General features: G+C 34.0%; 2 protein-coding genes across 6 annotated transcripts in view; both read right to left on the reverse strand.

Moving 5' to 3' along the window:
- The window catches only part of SLC15A2 (solute carrier family 15 member 2), a 779,020-nt gene that overhangs the window by 583,361 nt on the left and 172,698 nt on the right, over positions 1-22,961 (reverse strand). The gene's annotated exons all lie outside the window — the stretch shown is intronic.
- Positions 1-22,961, reverse strand: part of STXBP5L (syntaxin binding protein 5L) — a 361,807-nt gene that overhangs the window by 134,766 nt on the left and 204,080 nt on the right. For all 5 annotated transcript variants that reach the window (XM_033403324.2, XM_033403323.2, XM_004278542.4 and 2 more), the window contains exons 15-17: positions 7,548-7,588; positions 3,651-3,868; positions 1,367-1,539 (exon numbers count right to left, since the gene is read on the reverse strand). In XM_033403324.2, coding sequence (XP_033259215.1) covers positions 1,367-1,539; positions 3,651-3,868; positions 7,548-7,588 — 432 coding nt within the window. The remainder of the gene's footprint in view (positions 1-1,366; positions 1,540-3,650; positions 3,869-7,547; positions 7,589-22,961) is intronic.

Raw genomic sequence — 22,961 nt, forward strand, 5'->3', positions numbered from 1 at the left:
TTTGGAGCTTATATACATAGAGGATTATACTGAATCCCCTTGGTTCTCTTGATAATCCTTAAGATTGTCACTACTACTTTACAAGTCTGCATTAAATGCTACAACACATGGTATTATTTACTTCATCTCCACTATCAGATTTCTGCTGATTTTACTGGTTTTTCTCTTTTATCCCTATCTTTTATATTTTTTAAATTTTATAGAAAAATACTCAGGTCATTGCAGGACCCACTTTAGTGATGGGTCTTCTTAGCCAATAAATCTACAGTGCTTTCTTAAGCTTTGTTTAATTTTTTGTTCTCTTTCTGTCTTTCATTTTAATATAAATCAATTAAGTGAAGCAAAGTGATATGAAGGAAAAATTAAATGTGTAAAATTATAACATTATGAAAGTTTTCCATTTGCTAAAGTTTAATGATTTTGTTTCCCCTTCATAGATTTTCCTCTCAGTAATGCCTACTTATACTTCCTTTTTTAATTTCACAAGAAAAATTTGGGGTGCGGGGCAGAAGCAATGATTACAAAAGTACAGCAACTGCTAACTGTATGGTAAGCTTATTTTTCTCCTGAAACCTCATCTTTAAATTTCCCATAAGTGTTTTTATAGGAAATGAGGAAACTAGTTATCCACAGTTTCTTGAGTAGCAGACTCAGATAGTTTCATATGAGGCTCAGAGAAATTCCTTGCTTAGGCTAAATTCTCCAACCAGCTAATACTAGAAACATTTGGTTTGACGATGTAGAAGCAGTAAGTGGTAACTTAAGGAAACTGCATTCTTCTGTACCCTATTACCAGAAAGCATAAAAACAAGATAAACATCACTATAGGCTTGATTAACTTTAAGTTTTATTTGAGCATGACACTAAATTTGTTTAGATATACTGAGACAATGCAGTTTATTACAAAATAGTATCAGTTGAAAAAAGAGAAAGAAATATTATGCAATATCCTAGTAACCATGAGAGAAAAAAAGCCTTTTTTCTGACATAGTATTCTTGTAGTAAACTTGGTTTAACTTTTGGATTACAAGAAGGCTGAAGACGTTCCCTAAAAATACTTTATCAGTTGAGAAGTACCAGGCAAGTGGCAAGTTTCTGCTCTGCCAAACGTTTTCCCATTCTATCAAAGCTATGTTTTCTTTAGGGTCGGTCAGGGAAGGAAATATATTAATTAGTAATGAAGAATGGAAATATTGTGCCCTCTTCATAGATATTCCAAAAAAAGAAGACAAAGGTACCCCTTGGTGGACTGTAGACCACTTGACAACAACTTAATAAAAGAGGAGGATGATTTTATTTGGTACAGTTTCAATGAATTATACAATTAACATGTAAAATTGTTTTAAAATTTGGTAGCAACTCTTACTTGAGGCATGGGATACTATCCTTCGTTACTCCTTCACTAGCCACAGTGTTAGTGCTCCCAGAAAGACTCCTTGAAGAAGGAAGCTGGGATGAGAGATCAGGAAATGGAGGACTTGTGTCTGGTTCTGGCGTAATAATATCTTCAATATCACACTGAAGTCGTACCTCTAATGACTTAAAAAAAGAAAAATCAAGTTTTGATTTAACCTAGATTTTCATAACAATCACATTAAAATATCTGGTACTCTTTCAGTAATTATTCATTATTTTTTTCAGATTAATTAGTTCAATTCATAGTAAAGTTGAGATACCCCAAACTGAATTAAATAATAAATTATATAGAATATTCAGTGGCATTCACAAAAAAATGTAAATTTAAAAAATAAATAAATTTATTTATTTTTGGCTGTGTTGGGTCTTCGTTGCTGTGCACGGCTTTCTCTAGTTGTGGCGAGCAGGGGCTACTCTTCATTGTGGTGTGCGGGCTTCTCACTGCGGTGGCTTCTCTTGTTGCAGAGCATGCGCTCTAGGCACGTGGGCTTCAGCAGTTGTGTGGCACACGGGCTCAGTAGTTATGGCACATGGGCTTAGTTGCTCTGCGGCATGTGGGATCTTCCTGGACCAGGGCTTGTACCCATGTTCCCTGCATTGGCAGGCGGATTCTTAACCACTGCGCCACCAGGGAAGTCCTTAAAATGTTTTTTAATTCTTCAGAATTATAAGAAAATACCTACCAGTGGAGATAAATTTTCTGTATAATAAATATTCCTTAAGATAAAGTATAAATTACAATTCCATATATGATAAAATAAAAGGAGAAACTGGTCATGGTTATTCCAATGAAAGAAACTAAATTGGATGTGTGTGTCTGTAAAAACACACACACACGCAACACACAAATTGTTATTTGTACAAAGCTTCTTAGCTTTAAAAAACCTTCATTCAATCTTGACTTTGAATTACTTCAGTATAAATTTTCCAAAATAAATTCCATATTTTTGTTTGTTTCATTAGTTTAGCTCTTATATAATTTCATTAGCTTGGTCAGAATTGCTTAATGAAAAACATATGATAATTTATACTGGAATAAAAAGGTGATCCACACCCTTTTTTTTAAAGCTGAAAATGTTTTTAAATTACTTTATGACTGCATTCAATGCTCAAATAAAATCTATTTTATAACATAAACATTCACTTTTCAATGTAAAAATAAGCATTTTTGAGATTAAAAACAATTGCTTACAAAAAGTGTAATTATGGAGTAGTGAATACAGCAATATTATCAAAATGATTGTCATAATTATCTTAAAACTTAAAACCTCTGGTGACAATAACAATTACCAATTATTGAGTGCTTACTAAGACACTCTGCTAATGACTTTATATAATCATCACAAGAACTCTATGAAAGTGGCATTACAATTTCTAGTTTATGATTATTTTCTGTTTTTCTATTTTATTCACACAGGAAGTTATATGAGTGATGAAGTTGAGACTTACCCAGACTGTACTACTGACTAATGGGCCTTGTGACTTGTTCAGAATCACACAGATATTCATTGGTAAAGCCAGAATTAAAAGCTAGGCTCATCTGACTCCAAAGCCGGGGTTTTAACTAATATATACTTTTAGCCGTTGAGGTAAAAACAGTTATACATAGGCCTTTAATAGATAATCTTTATTTTCTGATAAAATGGTAAAATGGACTGGGTAGAGAAGACCCATTATCTATAGGTGCCTTAAGTTAGATTTAATTTATCCCATGAGAGCATCATTATTTTGAATAATTAAATTATTTCATCAGTTTAAAAATTAAGATTACGTAAGGCAGGCCCATAATTATTTCCACCCTACAAATATGTTGCTATTTAAAAAATCATTCAAAGTAATCTTATTGTAGTTGAGAAATAATCATTTATGGCAATTAGTTGGCAAAAAGATAAATTTTTAAAAAATTTAATAAAGATATAGAACAAAGCTTGCATTAATTTGACATTTATATATAAAATAAATCAGTAACTATCTATATAAAACCTATAGGCACAATCTATCCTATTTAATAATACTAAATTTTGATAGAGAACTGTTTTTGTCATTTTAAGCCAAATTTTTTTTTAATATGTTATAATAAGTAACAAGAACAATTAAAAATTCTATGAATTGGATTACTGGCCACATACTGTACTCTTGGTGGCTTAAAACCATACCAAGCACTAGTTAAGATCTATGATAACTGTTTTCTTTTAATAACTCTAAGTGTGAAAGTTAAATTTTAAATGACTTACCACTATTTCTGTTGTAATTTCATGTCTGCTGAATTTATAAATTATGACATATGCAGAGACTCCTGATACACAGAATATTCTGCTCTCTGGACACCAGTGGATCATCTGAATGGCATATGGATCTTCCTCTACAATTTCACATGTTTGTTTTCCTTCTCCTACCTTCTGTTTTTCAAACACTTTTGAAGTTTTTAGCTTGTACAGCATCTGCAGTGTTACTATAAGATATTGAATCATAGTTATCTTCTAATTTGAACTTAATTCATAGATGTTGTCGAAGCCTTTTAAATATACGTATTAAATCACAAAAGTAAAACCCAACTGAACAAAATAAACTACATTTTAACAAGGAATCATTCAATGTCATGCTCTCATATCAGTACCATTTAGCTGGAGGAAGACTATAGGGAAAAAATAAACATTTATTGAACATATACTACATACCAAAGAACATGTAGGACCTTTGTATGCATTGTCTCATGAGCTCCTCAGAAAAGTCCTGCGAAGTGAGTATTTTTATCCTTGTTTATTGACAAAAATACTTGGGTTCAGAAACTTTTAAATGAAACTACTGAGCCTACTTCTCTCTTAAGGGGGACTCCTCAATACTATTTCACAATTTTTTCCTTTGATTGTTAGATGAGAGGTTGATGCTATTCTTCGAGGGTTTATTCCTCTTAACAGATTTTTAGACACTCCTTCAGATGAGAAACATTTGTAATTTACCAGTACCAGTTAGTAATATTGGGAGTCCAATGATCTGGACTCTTTTAGAAAGAATCTTTTCTGAGTGGCTCTGTGTTAGGAAATGGTCAGTTGTAATTGCTAAAAAAGTCTGGTTTTGTGAATTGTTTTTGGGAATATTTATTTGGGGGAATATTATTTCCATTTTAGAACCTGATGATAACTCCGCTATATAAAAGCTCTGATTCTACAAAGGATCCTTGAGAAACATTCTAAAACTCTAGGAGTTCCTGCCAAAAGTGCATAATCTGGACCTAATCATGAGAAACATTAGTCAAACACAAATTGGAAGAGATTCTACAAAATAACTGGCTTGAACTCCTAAAAATGTCAATTTCAAATACTCAGCAACCATTCCAGACTAAAGAAAACTCAACAGATACGATAACTAAATCCAACAAATAATCCTAGATTTTCTTTTATTATGAGAGATATTATTGGAACAACTGGCTAAAACTGAGTCAGATGTGGAAGTTAGATAATAGTATTGTATTAATATTAAGCTCCTGATTTTGATAACTATAATTCGATTATATAGAAGAATGCCCTTGTTTGTAGGACGTATACACTGAAGTATTTAGGGGGGCATGTACTGTTAGAGGAGCATGATGTTTGCAACTTACTCTCAAATGATTATAAAAAGCTATATATATATGTATATATGTATATGTGTGTGTGTGTGTGTGTGTGTGTGAAAATGGAGGGAAGAGAGGAAGACTAAAGGGTGGGGGAGGACAGGAGGGAGGGGGAGGGAGGAAGCAGGGAGGGAAGGGAAGAGAGAGAGAGGGAGCAAGCAAGTGCTAGATTGAGAGGAGGGCGGGTGAAGGGAACACATGCATACATAGATATTTGGGGAATCTGGCTGAAGGCTATACAACAGTTCATAGTATGTTTTTATGATTTTTCTGTAAGCCTGATGTGACATGGAAATATTAAAGAATATTGCAGACATAATTATTTAACTTTGAGTTAATCAACAGAGATTATCCTTAGTAGGCCTGACAGAATCAGGTGAGCCCTTTAAAAGAGGGATCAGGGCCTTCCCTGAAGTTAGAGAGACACTCCCTTGCTGGCCTTGAAGAAACAAATCACGAGTTTTAAAGCTGCAAGAAAATGAATTCTGCCAACAACCACAAAAGCTTGGAACAGAACTCTGAGCTGCAGGTGAAACTGCAGTCCTAGCCAACACCTCAACTGCAGTCTCTGAGACCCTGAGCAAAGAACTCAGCTAACCTGAACCAGATTCATGACACACGGAAACTGTGAGACAGTATATGGGTTTTGTTTTAAATTGCTAAATTGTGGTAATTTAATACTCAGCAACTGAAGATGAATACAGTTGACCCTTGAAGAGTATGGGTTTGAAATGCATTGGTCCACTTATTCTCAGATAATTTTCAATAGTAAATTCTACAGTATTACACAATCTGAGGTTGATAGAATCCTCAGATGCTGAACCACAGATACAGAGAAATAGTGTATAGTGAGGGCCAACTATAAATTATGCCCCAACTATAAGTTATGCTCAGATTGTGTAGAGGGTTGGCACAATCTGACTGACTCCCATGTTGTTCAAGGTCAACGGTACACATATTAACATAAACTCAACTTTCAAATTCGGTATAACCTCATTTTCTGTACTGGACCTTATCCCACAAAATTGGCAAATTAAGTGATATTTCTCCAATGACATCCATCGATTTGGAGATATGCCCTTATAATTGATTACAGTAAAAATATTAAACATGCTGCAAACCTCTGCAACATATGTTCTGAATGTAATAAAATATTTTATTTAAAATTAACTTCTTAAAATATTATCGTGCATGCTTAAGGGTGGTATGCACTTCAGTCATTAGAGTGTTAAAGTGTCTTCTCACATTTTAGAAGCTAAGGAGTGACTCTGAGGTGGTGGAAAACGAGCAAAGATGTTTGCTCGTTGTAATTGTAACTATACAATTAACTGTGTTCGTGGAACAAACTCAGATTTACATGAAAAGGTTCATAAAAATAAAAAATCTGTTGTCCCTTGGAATTTCCCCCTGAACAATTGATCTTTATTGTGTGAGGTCAGAAAGGGCCCTCAGATTTCATGGCTTTAAATCTTTTAACCATTTCCTCTTGCTGATGCTTTGCTCCACTGCTAAAGGACTCTAGATTGCAGACGAAGATTATCACTAATGTTCAACCTTCTTCCCTCTGCTTTTCTGTTTATCAGTCTTTCTCAGTTCACTTCTATAGCTTCAAGTATCACTTCTATGCTGCTTCTTAATTAGTTACCATTCTTGACTGTTCTCCCTACCTGATAGACAGTTTTACTTGAATTTCCTGGTGTTCCAACAAAATCCAAACTTCCAGAACTCTTCTGTATCCTTATTTCCAAAGAGTTATCTCTATCTTGATGGTTACTCAGAAACTTAGAGACATTGCTCACTTCTTCTCCTCCTAGTCCTGACTATCAAAATCTTAACTATCTCCCAAAACTCACATTAAATGTCACCCCACCAAAATACCCTTCCTGGATCTACCTGGTTCAAATAAATCTCCCATTTCCGATAAAAAATAGAATTTGGGTTGTACTACATTTAGAGTTCTTATCATATTGTTTGCCCTGTAAGTTCTCTGAAGGGTATGTATGGGTATAATCAAGTCTTAAATCTTTGCATGCCCTTCAACATTGAACAGAGTACCTGTAGTCCTTAAATTATGTAATTCTCAAGATTTCAAAAGAAGTTTTACATTTATCAAATTATTTCTTTTGATTCTCACGGACTTGGTAGACAAGTGGCAAAGAAAAGTGAAGACTAGTGGGATAAAAGCACTTTTCTAAGAGTGAGGAGGTGAAGGAAATTCCTTGAAAAGAGTTAGTCTGACAAAGTTTGGTACTTTTTCCAATGTACATTACCTCATAAATATAATAGGTTGCTGATAAAGAGTGATTTCAGTTGTGTCTGTTTATATCATAAAAGTACAGTAGAGATAATACTTTAGACTGATTCAATAATATAGGAAATGCATTTTTGTAACACAGCCATATGTGTATGCTAAATATGTATCAAAAATATTAACTGTCCAAACTAAAAAGTGGTCAATGGCTATGAGTAAATATTAACTAAGTGTTTTCTGTAATATAAGGAGAAACTTAAAACTTACTTGCAGAAGCATCCCAAAACTTTATCGATCCATCTGCATGACTAGATAAGAAATAAATTAGCATTAAGTATGGTAAATAAAAATCATAATTGTTCTAAATGTATAAAAACTTGAATTACTATTAAAATTTGGTTTAAAAATACCATTTCAATGAAAACTAATGTATGCTAAACCATTTCTAAGCTTAAAACAATGGTTTATTTTTTAAATACCACACAAGAATCTAAATTTTAGAAAAAGACAATAATTACTTAGATTTATTGTAAGAATATTTTATATGTAATAACAATGAAAACTGATCTGTGAAGAATGAACAGTATAATTTTATATAAAATTGTTTTCACTGAATAAAGAGACCTGAGTTAGATTACATTAAAATAATTTTGAAATGAATATCATAGCGGAATTAAAGTTGAGCATAAAAATATAAAAAGCAAATCCTTAAACCTATCTAGAGTTGTATCATTATTTGATAATAGGTATAATGGTAATTCTATAAGAAATCGTCTACAAATAATCGTCATTTCCCCAATGACTAATGATGTTGAGCATCTTTTCATTAACCATTTGTATATCTTTTTTTGAAAAAAATCTATACAAATCCTTTGCCCACTTTTAAAAAATTGGTATATTTGTCTTTTTGTTTTTGAGCTGTAAGGGTTCTTTATATATCCTGAATACTAAACCCTTATCAGATATATGATTTTTAAAAGTTTCTTCCATTCACTGTTACCTTTTCACCTGATAGTGAAGACCATTTTATCTATTTTTTTCTTTGTTGCTTATGCTTTTTCCCCTTTTTCTTCAGTACATTTATTAAATGCATAATTGCATGAAGCCTGAGCTGTGTATGGGCCGTTAAAGGGTTGAGTGCATAGCTAAAACTAGGAAAACTGCTGCCCCTTTCTCATGTTGGCAGAGCAGCTACTGCTCATAGTTGGGCCAGTTCTATGGCCTGCAAAGGAGTGGGTAAATATCCCACAGCAAGATTCTGCTGAACTGGAATGGAGCCAGGAGTGAGGGCACTGAGCCACCCTCCCAAGGAAGTGATCTTACAGCCTATTCTTCCTGGTGTCCAAGCTCTTTTGCTCTGAAGACAGATGGGGAGCTTACAGGCTCTCTTCTGGCTGGGATGAAGCAGGTAGATAATAGAAAAGAAAGCCAGAGAGACTGGGGAAGGGAGACAGGAGTTGCTTTTTATTGACTTGGTCATGGGTTCCATAGAGGAGCCCCTTGGTGTTTAGGAGCATTTTTCTGCTTCCTTTTTTTTTCCCTGAAAATTCTCCTGCTGTCTGAGCTGCCATGCTAGTAATCCAGCATCCATTTCCTATAATTTCTATGTTTTGGTGTAATATCTAAGAGCCACAGCCACAATCATATTCAGGAAATATTATCCCTGTTTTCTTGAGTTTTATAGTCTTAGCTGTAAATTTACATCTTTGACCACATCTGAGTTAATTTTTGTATATGCTAGGAGGTAATAAGGGTCCAACTTTATTCTTTAGCATGTGGATATTCAATTCTCCCAACACCATTTGTTGATGAGATTATTGTTTGCCCCATTAAATAGGCTTGACACCATTGTGAAAAACCAATTAGTCATAGATGTATGGTTTTATTTCTGGACTCCCAATTCCATTCCATTAAATTATAAATCTGATCTTATGTCAGTACCACACTGTTTTGATTACTGTAGCTGTGTAGGTAATTTTACAATTGAGAAGTGTAAGTCCTTCAATTTTGGTCTATTTTAAGATGATTTTGGCTATTTTGGGTCACTTGCCATCTCATATGAATTTTAGGATAAACTTTTTTCATTTCTGCAAAAAGATCATTGGGATTTTGATATGAATTGTAGTGAATCTGTATCACTTTGAGATACTGCCATCTTAATAATATTGCCTTCTAATTCATAAACATGGAATGATTCCACTTATTTGTGTATTAATTTTTTTCAGCAAAGTTTTATAGTTTCCAGTGCACAAGCCTTTTATCTCCTTGGTTAAATTTATTTATAAGTATTTTATTTTTTGATGCTATTGTAAATAAAATTGCTTTCTTAATTTTCTTTGCAGATTGTTCATTGTTAGTATATAGAAACACACTAACATATATATAAGATTATGTCATCTGCAAATAGATATAATTTTACTTCTTCCTTTCCATTGTGATGTCTTTTATTTAAAACTGCAACAACAGCAACACTCAGAAAACTAGGAGTAGAATAGAACTTCCTTAACCTGGTAAAGGGCATTTTTGCAAATGCCCTTTTATTTTTCTTGCAAATGCCCTTTTATTTTTCCTGCCTCACTCCTCTGGCTAGAATTTCTGGTTCAATAAGAAATAGAAGTAGCAAATGCAGAAATCTTTGTCTTGTTCCTGATCTCAGAGGGAAAGCTTTTAGTCTTTCACCATTGAATATGACGTTACCTGTGGGTTTTGCAAAAATGCCCTTTACCAGGTTAAGGAAGTTCCATTCTGCTCCTAGTTTTCTGCATGTTGCTGTTGTTGCAGTTTTAAATCGTGAAAGTGGTGTTTAATTTTGTCAAATGCTTTTTTTATGCGTGAGATGACTATGTGTTTTTTCCCCTTTATTCTATTAGTGTGGGTATTACATTGATTTTTATATGTTGAAACACTCTTGTATTCCTAGGATAAATCCCACTTGATCACAGTTTATAATCCTTTTAATATGCTGTAAGATTCAGTTTGCTAATATTTTGTTTAGTATACTTGAATCTATATTTATAAGGAATATTGTTGCAGTTTTCTTTTCATTCAGTGTCTTTGTCTAGTTTGGTATTAGAATGATGCCTCAGATAATGAGTTAGGACGTTTTCCCTTCTATTTTTTGGAAAAGTTTGAAAAGCATTTGGTGTTACCTATTTAAATGACTGATAGAATTCATCACAAAGCCATCTGGTCCTGGTCTTTCCTTTGATGGAAGGTTTCAATTACTGATTTAATCTCTTTACTCGTTATAAAACTGTTCAGATTATCTGTTTCTTCTTGAGTCAGTTTTGATAGTTTGTGAATTTCTCAGAATTTATTCATTCATTTAGGTTATTTAATTCGTTGGCATAGAACTGTTTACAGTATTCTCTTATAATCCTTTTTATTTTTGTAAGATTGACAGTATTATACTCATTTTTCATTGTGATTTTAATAATTGTCCCCCATTTTTTTTCTTGAGTCACTCTAACTGAAGTTTTGTCAATTCTGTTGAAATTTTCAAAGAACAAACTTTTGGTTTCATTGAATTCCTTTATTGCTTTTCTATTCTCTGTTTTGTTTATCTCTGCTCGAATTTTTATTATTTCTTATATCTGCTGGTATCAGTTTTTCTTCTAGTTCCTCAAGGTGTAAAGATAGGTTATTGAACTTTCTTCTTCCTTTAATGTAGGTGATTACAGCTATAAATTCCCCTATGAGTACTGTTTTTGCTACATCTCCATGCTATTATTTTTCTTTTTATTTATATCAAAGTATTTTCTAATTTCCCTTGTGATTTCTCATTTGGTCTGTTGGTTGTTTAAGAGTGTGTTGCTTGATTTCCATAAATTTATGATTGTTCCATTTTGTTTCTTCTGTGTTTCTTGACAATCTTGTACATACCTTTAGCAACTTTATTATTTATTTCCATAAACCAACTTTGGCTTTGTAAATCTTTGCTATTGTACATTTTCTTTCTATTTCATTAATTTTTGTTCTTAACAGTATTATTTTCCTTTTTACTTTTGGGGGAATAATTTTTTATCCTTTTTAACTTCTTAAGATAGATAATTAGATCATTAAATTTTTAGTCTTCTTATTAACATGCATGGGTATAAATTTATATTAACTTATATAAACATATAACATGGGTATAAGCTTACCTCTAAACATAAATTTAGATTTATCCACATGTTATATTTTAGTTTCACTATCTTTCTGTTTGTGATATATTAAAATTTTACATTGTGATTTGCTTATTAACCAGTAAGCTAGTTGGGAATAGACGGCTTAATTTTGAAAACTTGTGAATGTTCTTTATATATTTTTGTCATTCGTTCCTAGTTTAATTCCCCTGTGGTCAGAGAACATGTTATATATGATTACAATCCTGTGACATTTATTGGCACTTTTATTATGGTCCTGCATATGGTCAATTTTGGCCTGTGTCTCATGTGCACTTGAAAAGAATGTACATTCTTGAACTGTAGAGTGTAATGTTTTAAATATGTCAGTTAAGTCAGACTTATTAATCATGCTGTTCAAAACTTTCTTTATTGTTATGGATTTTTCCTTTAATTTTAAAATCAGTTGCAGAGAGAGGTTTGTTATATTTTCTTCCACTTATTGCAGAATTGTCTATCTCTTTGTGTATTTTGGGGCCCTGAACTCAAAATTCTTATGGATTCATCCTTTTATTATTTTAAAATAGTCCCTTTTACATTTGATAATGCTTCTTGCTTTAAAGTTTACTGTGGTAGGCAGAATTCTAAAATATTCCCCAGGATTCCTGCCTTCTGGATAATCCTGTATATTCTCTGGGACTGTGGATATAATAGAGAATATATCACTCCCATGACAGTTATATTATGTTGACTTTAAGAAAAGGATACTATTTGGGTGAACCTATCACATGAAACCTATAAATATAGATCTAGAGGTCAAAGATGAAAGAATTTTGAAATTTGAAGCATGAGAAGTACTAGATGCATTGTTACTGGCTTGAAGTAAGAAGGGGCCACGTGGCAAGAAATGCAGGCAGACTTAGGTAGCTAACATGCTCTCCCCCCATGACACCTAGCAAGGAAATTGGGAGCTCAGTCCCACAACCACAAGGAACTAAATTTTTCTAATAAAAACAATGAGTTTGGAAGCAGATTTTCCCTCAGAACCTCCAGATGACAACTCAGCCTTGTTGACCCCTTGATTTCAGTCTTATGGTACACTGAGCAAATATGTCAATCATACAGTGCCAGATGTCTGACCTATAGAGCTGTGAGTTAATAAATGAGTTTTCAGCTGTTAAGTTTGTGGTGATTTGTTATGCAGCAATGGAAAACTACTGGTGTAAGTAGATATAAGTAGAGATGTACCAAAATTTTAAATTGTTCATGTTACAATTTTTCATGTATTTACTTTCAAATTTTTAGCATACATATACTTAATGTGTCTCATAAGTGATTTAGAATTTTTTTTATTTAGACTGACAGTCTTTGCTTATGACTGCAGAATACAGTCAAATTATATTTAGTGTAATTACTGATACACTGGAATTTAAATCTGCCAACCTCACAATTATATTCTATTTGTCTAACCAATTCTGTCTTCTTTCTCTCTCTTTTCTGTCCTTTTAAGGATTAATCACATTTTAAAATATTACTCTATTTTATTAGTTTTTGAGTATTATATTCTTGCACTATTATTTTAGTGGCTAACACAGATATTACAAAACTGACCCTTAAATTGTTGATCCTTCAGTTGTTAATTTGACACCTACCCAGACAAAGCAAGAATGTTAAATATTTTATCTCTATTTTCCTTTCTCCCACCTTTTGTGCTAGCATTATATTTTCATTCTACATCACAATATTATTAAAAATTATTGACATTTTAATACTTATACCAAAACATAATATTATTGCTATTTATTTAGATTTATTCTTGCATTTACCTTTTTCTGTTGTTATTATTTAATTTCTGCATTTCTATTATTCTATCTGGTATTGTTTTCCTTCTATTTAAAGTATTCACTTTAATTCTCTCAACATTTGTTTGAAAAAAAATTTGCCTTTATAGTTGAAGAATATTTTTGCTAAGTATGAAATTCTATATTAGCATTTTTCCCAGTAGTATAGAGATTTTATACCAATACCTTCTCTTTTCACCATTTCTGTTAAAATATCAACTCTCAATCTTATTACTGTTTGTTTTATTGTAAAGTGTCCACCTTGGCCGCTTTCGAGAATTTTTTCATTACCCTTTGTTTTCATCAGTTTTACTACAATCTGTGTAGATGGTTTTCCTTTTATTTACTCTGCTTTTAGTTTTTAGCACATTTTGAATTTGTGTTCTCAATGGAAAAAATCTGAGCCATTATCATTCAATAATTTATTCTGCTTTATTCTCTCTCTCTTTTGTTTGTGTCTCCAGTTATATATATGTTCAAACTTCTTCACCAAGTATCGTATATCTCTTATGGTTTTCTTTTTTCTCTGTGATTCCATCTAGATATTTTCTACTCACTATCTTCCAGATTACGAATCCTTTTTTCAGCTGTCACTACATGCTGTTAAGCCAATTTATTTAGTTCTTATTTTCAGTTATGGTAACTTTTAGTTACATATTGATTTTTTTTATTGTGGTAAAAAGCACATAACATAAAGTTTACTATGTTAACCATTTTAAAGTGTATAATACAATAGTATTAACGATATGCACATTGTTGTGCAGCAAATCTCTAGAATTTTTTCATCTAGAAAAATTGAACTCCACATCCATTGAACAACAACTCCCTTTTACCCTCTCTCCTGAGAACCACCATCCTTTCTGTCTTCTGTCTTTATGAATTTGTCTATTCTAAGTACCTGATATAAGTGGAATCATGCAGTATTTGTCTTTTTGAGACTGGCTTATTTCACTTAGCATAATTTCTTTCTGGTTCATCCATGTAATAGAAAGATTTCCTCTTTTCTAAGGCTAAACTAAATAGTATTCCATTGTATACAATGCATTTAAGAAACCCATTCATTTTTTGATGGACATTTATGTTGCTTCCACCTCTTGGATACTGTGAATAAATGCTGCAATAAACATGGATGTGCAATAAACATGGAACACCTTTGACATCCTGTTTTCAATTCTTTTGAATACGTGCTTAGAAATGGGATTGCTGGATTATATGGTAATTCTAATTTTAATTTTTTGAGGAAACTCCATATCATTTTCCATAGCAGCTACCTACCTCAGTTTACATTTCAACCAACAGTGAACAAAGGTTTCAATTTCTCCACATCTTCACCAACACTTATTTTCCTGTTGGTGCTGCATAGTGCTATCTTAACAGTTGTAAAGTGATATCTCATTGTGGATTTGACTTGCATTTCCCTGATGAGTAGTGATGTTGAACATCTTTTCATACGCTTATAAGCCAATTGTGTATCTCTGGAGAAATACCTAATTCGAGTCCTTTGCCCATTTTAATTGAATTGTATGTTTTTCTTGTTGAGTTACAGGAGTTCTTTATATAGTTTGGATATTAACCCCTTATCAGATATATGGTTTGAAAATAACTTCTCTGACTCTGTAGGATGTCTTTTCACTCTGTTGATTGTTCCCTTTTTTTCACAGAAGGTTTTAAGTTGACGTAGTCCCATTTGTCTATTTTTGCTTTTGTTGCCTGTGTTTTTGGTGTCACAACTAAGAAATAATTGCCAAATCCAGTGTCATGAAATATTTCCCATTTTCTTTTGGGTGTTCTTTAGTTTCAGGTCTTAGATTTAGGGGTTTTTGTTTTCAGTTGATTTTGTGTATGGTATATGGTAAAGGTCCAATTTCATTCTTTCACATGTGCAAATAATGTTTTACCAACATCATTTGTTGAAGAGGCTATCCTATCCCCTTTGTATAGCCTTGGTATCTTTATCAAAGATTTGACCATATAGGTGATGGTTTATTTATAAGTTCTTTATTCTGTTTCAGTGGTCAATATCTCTGTCTTTATGTGAGTACCATACTGTTCTGATTACTTTGTAATATTTTTGATTAGCTTTGTATCATGTTTTGAAATCAGGAAGTGTAAGGACTCCAGCTTTATGTTGAATCAAGTTGTGTGAGTGGGTATCCTTCCTTTGTTTCTGATCTTAGAGGGAAAACTTGTAGTTATTCACCATTGAGTATGATGTTAGCTATGTGCTTTTCACACATGACCTTTATTATGTTGTGGTAATTTCCTTCTATTACTAGATTGTTGAATGTTTTTATCATTAAAGAGTGTTGAATTTTGTCAAATGCTTTTTCTGCTTCATCTGAGATGTTCATGTGGTTTTTGTCCTTCATTTTGTTGGTGTGGTATATCACACTGATTGCTTTTCATGTTGAACCATCCTTGCATCCTGAGGATATATCCCACTTGTTTATGATCATTTTAATGTGTAGCTGAATTTGTTTTGCTCGTATTTTGTTAAGGATTTTTGCAATAATAGTCACTGGGGATATTGCTCTGTAGTTTTCTTTTCTGGTAGTATCTTTGTCTGATTTTGACATCATGTAATGCTGGTCTCATACAATGAGTTTGGAAGTGCTCCCTCTTCAATTTTTTGAGGAGTTTAAAAAGAACTACTGTTAATTCTTTAAATGTTAGGTAGAATTCTCCAGTTAAGCCCTCTACTTCTGGGCTTTTCTTTGTTGGAAGATTTTTTTATTACTGATTCAATGTTCTTACTGATTATAAGTCTGTCAGATTTTTAAATTTCTTCATTATTCAGTCTTGGTCGGTTGTATGTTTCCAGAAATTTATCCATTTCTTTTAAGTTATCCATTTTGTTGGCATATAATTCTTCAGAGTAGTCTCTTATGAACCTTTTTTATTTCTGTGGCATCAGTTGTAATGTCTCCTTTTTCATTTCTGATATTTGTTGAGTCTTTTCTTTTTTTCTTAGTCTAGCTAAGAGTTTGTCAATTTTGTTGATCTTTAAAAATCTCAGTTTTTAATATTTTCTATTGTTTTTCTACCCTCTATTTTGTTTTTATTTCTGTTCTAATCTTTGTTATTTCCTTCCTTCTGCTAAATTTGGGTTTAGTTTTTTCTAATCCCTTGAGGTGTACAGTTAAATTGTTGATTTTAGATCTTTTTTTAATGTTGGCATTTACTACTATAAACTTCTTAGAGGTTTACTTGTAAACCTCTTAGTTGTGCTTTTGTTGCATCCCATAAATTTGATATGTTGTCTTCTTTATCATTTCTCTCAAGACATTTTCCAACTTCCTTGTGATTTCTTTAACCCATTGGTTGTTCAAGAGGGTATTGCCTAATTTCCACATATTTTGTGGATTTTCCAGTCTTCCTTTTGCTATTCATTTCTAATTGCATTTCATTGTGGTTATAAAAAAAATACTTGTTATGATTTCAATCTTCTTAAAAATTTTAAGACTTGTTTTATGGCCTAACATGTGATCTATCCTGGAGAATGTTTCACGTGTACTTGAGGAGAATGTATATTCTGCTGTTGTTGGGTAGAGTGTGCTGTACATGGCTATGAGGTCCAATTGTTCTATACTGTTTTTCAAGTCTTCTGTTCCTTATTGAACTTCTGTCTGGGTGCTCTCTATCCATTATTGAAAGTGGGGTATTGAAAACTACTATTTTTGCACTATTTCCTATTTCTCCCTTCAATTCTTTCAGTGTTTGCTTTATATATTTGGGCAATATGTTGTTAGGTGAATATACATTTATAATTTTTATTTCTTTCTGGTGAATTGACTATTTTATCATCATATATTATCCTCCTGTGTCTTTTTGACAGTTTTTGGCATAAAGTCTATTTTGTCTGATAAAAGCATGCTCACCCCGATGCCTTTTTTTGTTAGCATTTGCATGCAGTATCTTTACCCATCCTTTCATTTCAGGCTATGTACACCCTTATATCTAAAGTGAGTCTCCTGTAGACAGCATACAGTTGGATCTTGTTTCTTTTTCCATTCTTCTACTCTGTGTCTTTTGATTTGGGAGTTTAATTCATTTATCTTTAAAGAAATGATAGTATAGGACTTACCACTGCCATTTAAAAGTTGTTTTATGCTTATATTGTATTTATTTTGCCCCTTGTTTCCTTTCTTGCTGCCCTCCTTTTGTTTCATTGATTTTTTATAGTGACATGTTTTGATTTGTTTCTCACTTTCTTTTGTTCAATTTCTTTGCAGTTACCTTGTGTATTATGTAAAACATCTTGTAGTTATACTGATCTATTTTAAAGTGACAATTTAACTTCAATTGCATACAAAAACCCTACTCCTTAAGTGGGCTACACTGACCTGCCCATTCCAATACCATGTAGAGCAGACACTGATGTCTTCCCAAAGGCAAAGGGACTAAAGACTGGAAGCAACTCTCACCAATGTACCCAGCAGCCCTTGGGCTTAAACCTGGTCTAAACTTAGAATCACCTGGAGTTAAAACAACATGGATGCTCCCACCCAGATCAATAGACAGACTCTGTGGGGAGGGCACATGTGATGTAATTTCTAAATACTCATCATGTAATACTAGTGGGAAACTGCATGGCAACCACATAGCAAACATTTCTTCTGATTCTTTAAAGTGCATACAAATTTGGAGGGAATCAGGGCCCCACTGTAAGTTATGATTCTCCTGTGGGGCTCATGAAATGGCACCTTTAACAAGTTTTCTTATTGGTGCAGATATTATTCCCTCAGACCCGTATTCAGTAGCACTGAGCTAGAGATATCACGCATAGCACACCTGAGACCACTGAGTACTTTTTCCAGGGCCTGTTTCCTAGTGGCTGAGCTCCTCCTGGAATAGGTGTGGCCTTGTTGTTGCCTAGGGTAGATGCTGCTGGGTTAGTGGAAATCACATGGTGTATTTAAGGTTTAGGGTTGTGTGAGGGGTCACCCTTAGAAATCTACCCCAAAATACCCTTAGTCCTCAGGGCCTTTAGCCCCCTCTCCTCTCAGGGCCCACTTGACCCACAGGAATCCCCGGGGGCAAGGCATGACCACCTGTCCTCAGGTGAGCTGAGCCTCCATTCCCCATAAGATCCAGAGCATGAAGTTGTTTACATCACAGATCTGTTTGAAAATAAACCAAAGGTTTCAGTGGAGGGTGGATTAATATTTTGTGTTGGGAATGGACAGAAGCCTTTGAAAACGATGCCATGAATGCATATTTGAGGATTAACAACGGAAGATGTGATCTACGTTAAGTAATACAGCACGTTATAACTGAAAAAAACACTACTCCTTTCTCTCTCCCCTCACTTTAATGTTAATGATGCTGTAAATTATCAATACATCTCTTTATATTTTGTAACCATTAACACACCTTTATAGTTATAGTTTTTGTTTTTTTTTTTTTACATCTTTATTGGACTATAATTGCTTTACAATGGTGTGCTAGTTTCTGCTTTATAACAAAGTGATCAGTTATACATATACATATATTCCCATATCTCTTCCCTCTTGTGTCTCCCTCCCGCCCACCCTCCAGGCAGTCACAAAGCACCGAACTGATCTCCCTATGCTACGCCGCTGCTTCCCACTGGCTATCTATTTTACGTTTGGTAGTGCATGTATGTCCATGCCACTCTCTCGCTTTGTCACAGCTTACCCTTCCCCCTCACCATATCCTTAAGTCCATTCTCTAGTAGGTCTGTGTCTTTATTCCTGTCTTACCCCTAGGTTCTTCATGACATTTTTTTTTCTTAAATTCCATATATATGTGTTAGCATACGGTATTTGTCTTTCTCTTTCTGACTTACTTTACTCTGTATGACAGACTCTGGGTCCATCCACCTCATTACAAACAGCTCAATTTCGTTTCTTTTTATGGCTGAGTAATATTCCATTGTATATATGTGCCACATCCTCTTTATCCGTTCATCCGATGATGGACACTTAGGTTGTTTCCATCTCCTGGCTATTGTAAATAGAGCTGCAATGAACATTTTGGTACATGACTCTTTTTGAATTATGGTTTTCTCAAGGTATATGCCCAGGAGTGGGATTGCTGGGTCATATGGTAGTTCTATTTTTAGATTTTTAAGGAACCTCCATACTATTCTCCATAGTGGCTGTACCAATTCGCATTCCCACCAGCACTGCAAGAGTGTTCCCTTTTCTCCACACCCTCTCCAGCATTTATTGTTTCTAGATGTTTTGATGATGGCCATTCTGACTGGTATGAGATGATATCTCATCATAGTTTTGATTTGCATTTCTCTAATGATTAATGATGTTGAGCATTCTTTCATCTGTTTCTTGGCAGTCTGTATATCTTCTTTGGAGAAATGTCTATTTAGGTCTTCGGCCCATTATTGGATTGGGTTGTTCGTTCTTTTGTTATTGAGCTGCATGAGCTGCTTGTAAATTTTGGAGATTAATCCTTTGTCAGTTGCTTCATTTGCAAATATTTTCACCCATTCTGAGGGTTGTCTTTTGGTCTTGTTTATGGTTTCCTTTGCTGTGCAAAAGCTTTGAAGTTTCATTAGGTCCCATTGTTTATTTTTCTTTTTATTTCTATTTCTCTGGGAGGTGGGTCAAAAAGGATCTTGTTGTGATTTATGTCATAGAGTGTTCTGCCTATGTTTTCTTCTAAGAGTTTGATAGTTTCTGGCCTAACATTTAGGTTGTTAATCCATTTTGAGCTTATTTTTGTGTATGGTGTTAGGAAGTGACCTAATCTCATACCTCTACATGTACCTGTCCAGTTTTTCCAGCACTACTTATTGTAGAGACTGTACTTTCTCCACTGTACATTCCTGCCTCCGTTATTAAAGATAAGGTGACCATATGTGTGTGGTTTTATCTCTGGGCTTTCTATCCTGTTCCATTGATCTATCTTTCTGTTTTTGTGCCAGTACCATACTGTCTTGATTACTGTAGCTTTGTAGTATAATCTGAAGTCACGGAGCCTGATTCCTCCAGCTCCGTTTTTCGTTCTCAAGATTGCTTTGGCTATTCGGGGTCTTTTGTGTTTCCATACAAATTGTGAGATTTTTTGTCCTAGTTCTGTGAAAAATGCCAGTGGTAGTTTGATAGGGATTGCATTGAATCTGTAGATTGCTTTGGGTAGTAGAGTCATTTTCACAATGTTGATTCTTCCAATCCAAGAACATGGTATCTCTTTCCATCTATTTGTATCATCTTTAATTTCTTTCATCAGTGTCTTATAATTTTCTGCATACAGGTCTTTTGTCTCCTTAGGTAGGTTTATTCCTAGATATTTTATTCTTTTTGTTGCAATGGTAAATGGGAGTGTTTTCTTCATTTCACTTTCAGATTTTTCATCATTTATGTATAGGAATGCCAGAGATTTCTGTGCATTAATTTTGTATCCTGTTACTTTACCAAATTCATTGATTAGCTCTAGTAGCTTTCTAATAGCATCTTTAGGAGTCTCTATGTATAGTATCATGTCATCTGCAAACAGTGACAGCTTTACTTCTTTTCTGATTTGGATTCCTTTTATTTCCTTTTCTTCTCTGATTGCTGTGGCTAAAACTTCCAAAACTACGTTGAATAAGAGTGTTGAGAGTGGACACCCTTGTCTTGTTCCTGATCTTAGTGGAAATGCGTTCAGTTTTTCACCATTGAAGACGATGTTGGCTGTGGGTTAGTCATATATGGCTTTATTATGTTGAGGAAAAATCACTCTATGCCTACTTTCTGCAGGGTTTTAATCATAAATAGGTGTTTTTTTTTTTGTCAAAAGCTTTCTCTGCATCTATTGAGATGATCATATGTTTTTTCTCCTTCAATTTGTTAATATGGTGCATCACGTTGATTGATTTGCATATACTGAAGAATCCTTGCATTCCTGAAATAAACCCCACTTGATCATGGTGTATGATCCTTTTAATGTGCTTTTGGATTCTGTTTGCTAGCATTTTGTTGAGGATTTTTGCATCTATGTTCATCAGTGATATTTGCCTGTAGTTTTCTTTCTTTGTGACATCCTTGTCTGGTTTTGGTATCAGAGTGATGGTGGCCTCGTAGAATGAGTTTGGGAGTGTTCCTCCCTCTGCTACATTTTGGAGGAGTTTGAGAAGGATAGGTGTTAGCTCTTCTTTAAACGTTTGATAGAATTCGCCTGTGAAGCCATCTGGTCCTGGGCTTTTGTTTGTTGGAAGATTTTTAATCACAGTTTCAATTTCCGTGTTTGTAATTGGCCTGTTCATATTTTCTATTTCTTCCTGATTCAGTCTTGGCAGGTTGTGCATTTCTAAGAATGTGTCCATTTCTTCCAGGTTGTCCATTTTACTGGCAAAGAGTTGCTTGTTGTGATCTCTCATGATCCTTTGTATTTCTGCAGTGTCAGTTGTTCCTTCTCCTTTTTAATTCTATTGATTTGAGTCTTCTCCCTTTTTTTCTTGATGAGTCTGGCTAACGGTTTATCAATTTTGTTTATCTTCTCAAAGAACCAGCTTTTAGTTTTATTGACCTATGCTATCGTTTCCTTCATTTCTTTTTCATTTATTTCTGATCTGATCTTTATGATTTCCTTCCTTCTGCTAATTTTGGGTTTTGTTTGTTCTTCTTTCTCTAATTGCTTTAGGTGCAAGGTTAGGTTGTTTATTTGAGATGTTTCCTGTTTCTTAAGGTAGGATTGTATAGCTATAAACTACCCTCTTAGAACTGCTTTTGCTGCATCCCATAGGTTTTGAGTCGTCGTGTCTCCAGTGTCATTTGTTTCTAGGTATTTTTTGATTTCCTCTTTGATTTCATCAGTGTTCACTTCGTTATTAAGTAGTGTGTTGTTTAGCCTCCATGTGTTTGTATTTTTTACAGATCTTTTCCTGTACTTGATATCTAGTCTCATACCATTGTGGTCAGAAAAAATACTTGATACAATTTCAATTTTCTTAAATTTACCAAGGCTTCATTTGTGACGCAACATATGATCTATCCTCGAGAATGTTCCATGAGCACTTGAGAAAAATGTGTATTCTGTTGTTTTTGGATCAAATGTCCTCTAAATATCCATTAAGTCCATCTTGTTTAATGTATCATTTAAAGCTTGTGTTTCCTTATTTATTTTCATTTTGGATGATCTGTCCATTGGTGAAAGTGGGGTGTTAAAGTCCCCTACTATGAATGTGTTACTGTCGATTTCTCCTTTTATGGCTGTTAGTATTTGCCTTATGTATTGAGGTGCTCCTATATTGGGTGCATAAATATTTACAATTGTTATATCTTCTTCTTGGATTGATCATTATGTAGTGTCCTTCTTTGTCTCTTCTAATAGTTTTTATTTTAAAGTCTATTTTGTCTGATATGAGAATTGCTACTCCAGCTTTCTTTTGGTTTCCATTTGCATGGAATATCTTTTTCCATCCCCTCACTTTGAGTCTGTATGTGTCTCTAGGTCTGAAGTGGGTCTCTTGTAGACAGCATACAAATGGGTCTTGTTTTTGTATCCATTTAGCCCGTCTGTGTCTTTTTTTTTTTTTGCAGTAGCGGAGCACAGGCTCCGGATGCGCAGGTTCAGCGGCCATGGCTCACGAGCCCAGCCGCTCCGCGCCACGTGGGATTTTCCCGGACCAGGCAACGAACCCGTGTTCCCTGCATAGGCAGGGGGACTCTCAACTACTGAGATACCAGGGAAGCCCCAGTCTGTGTCTTTTGGTGAGAGCATTTAATCCATTTACATTTAAGGTAATTATCGATATGTATGTTCCTATTCCCATT

This window comes from Orcinus orca, chromosome 5 (genome assembly GCF_937001465.1).
Source record: "Orcinus orca chromosome 5, mOrcOrc1.1, whole genome shotgun sequence".
In the NCBI taxonomy this organism is placed as follows: Eukaryota; Metazoa; Chordata; class Mammalia; order Artiodactyla; family Delphinidae; genus Orcinus; species Orcinus orca.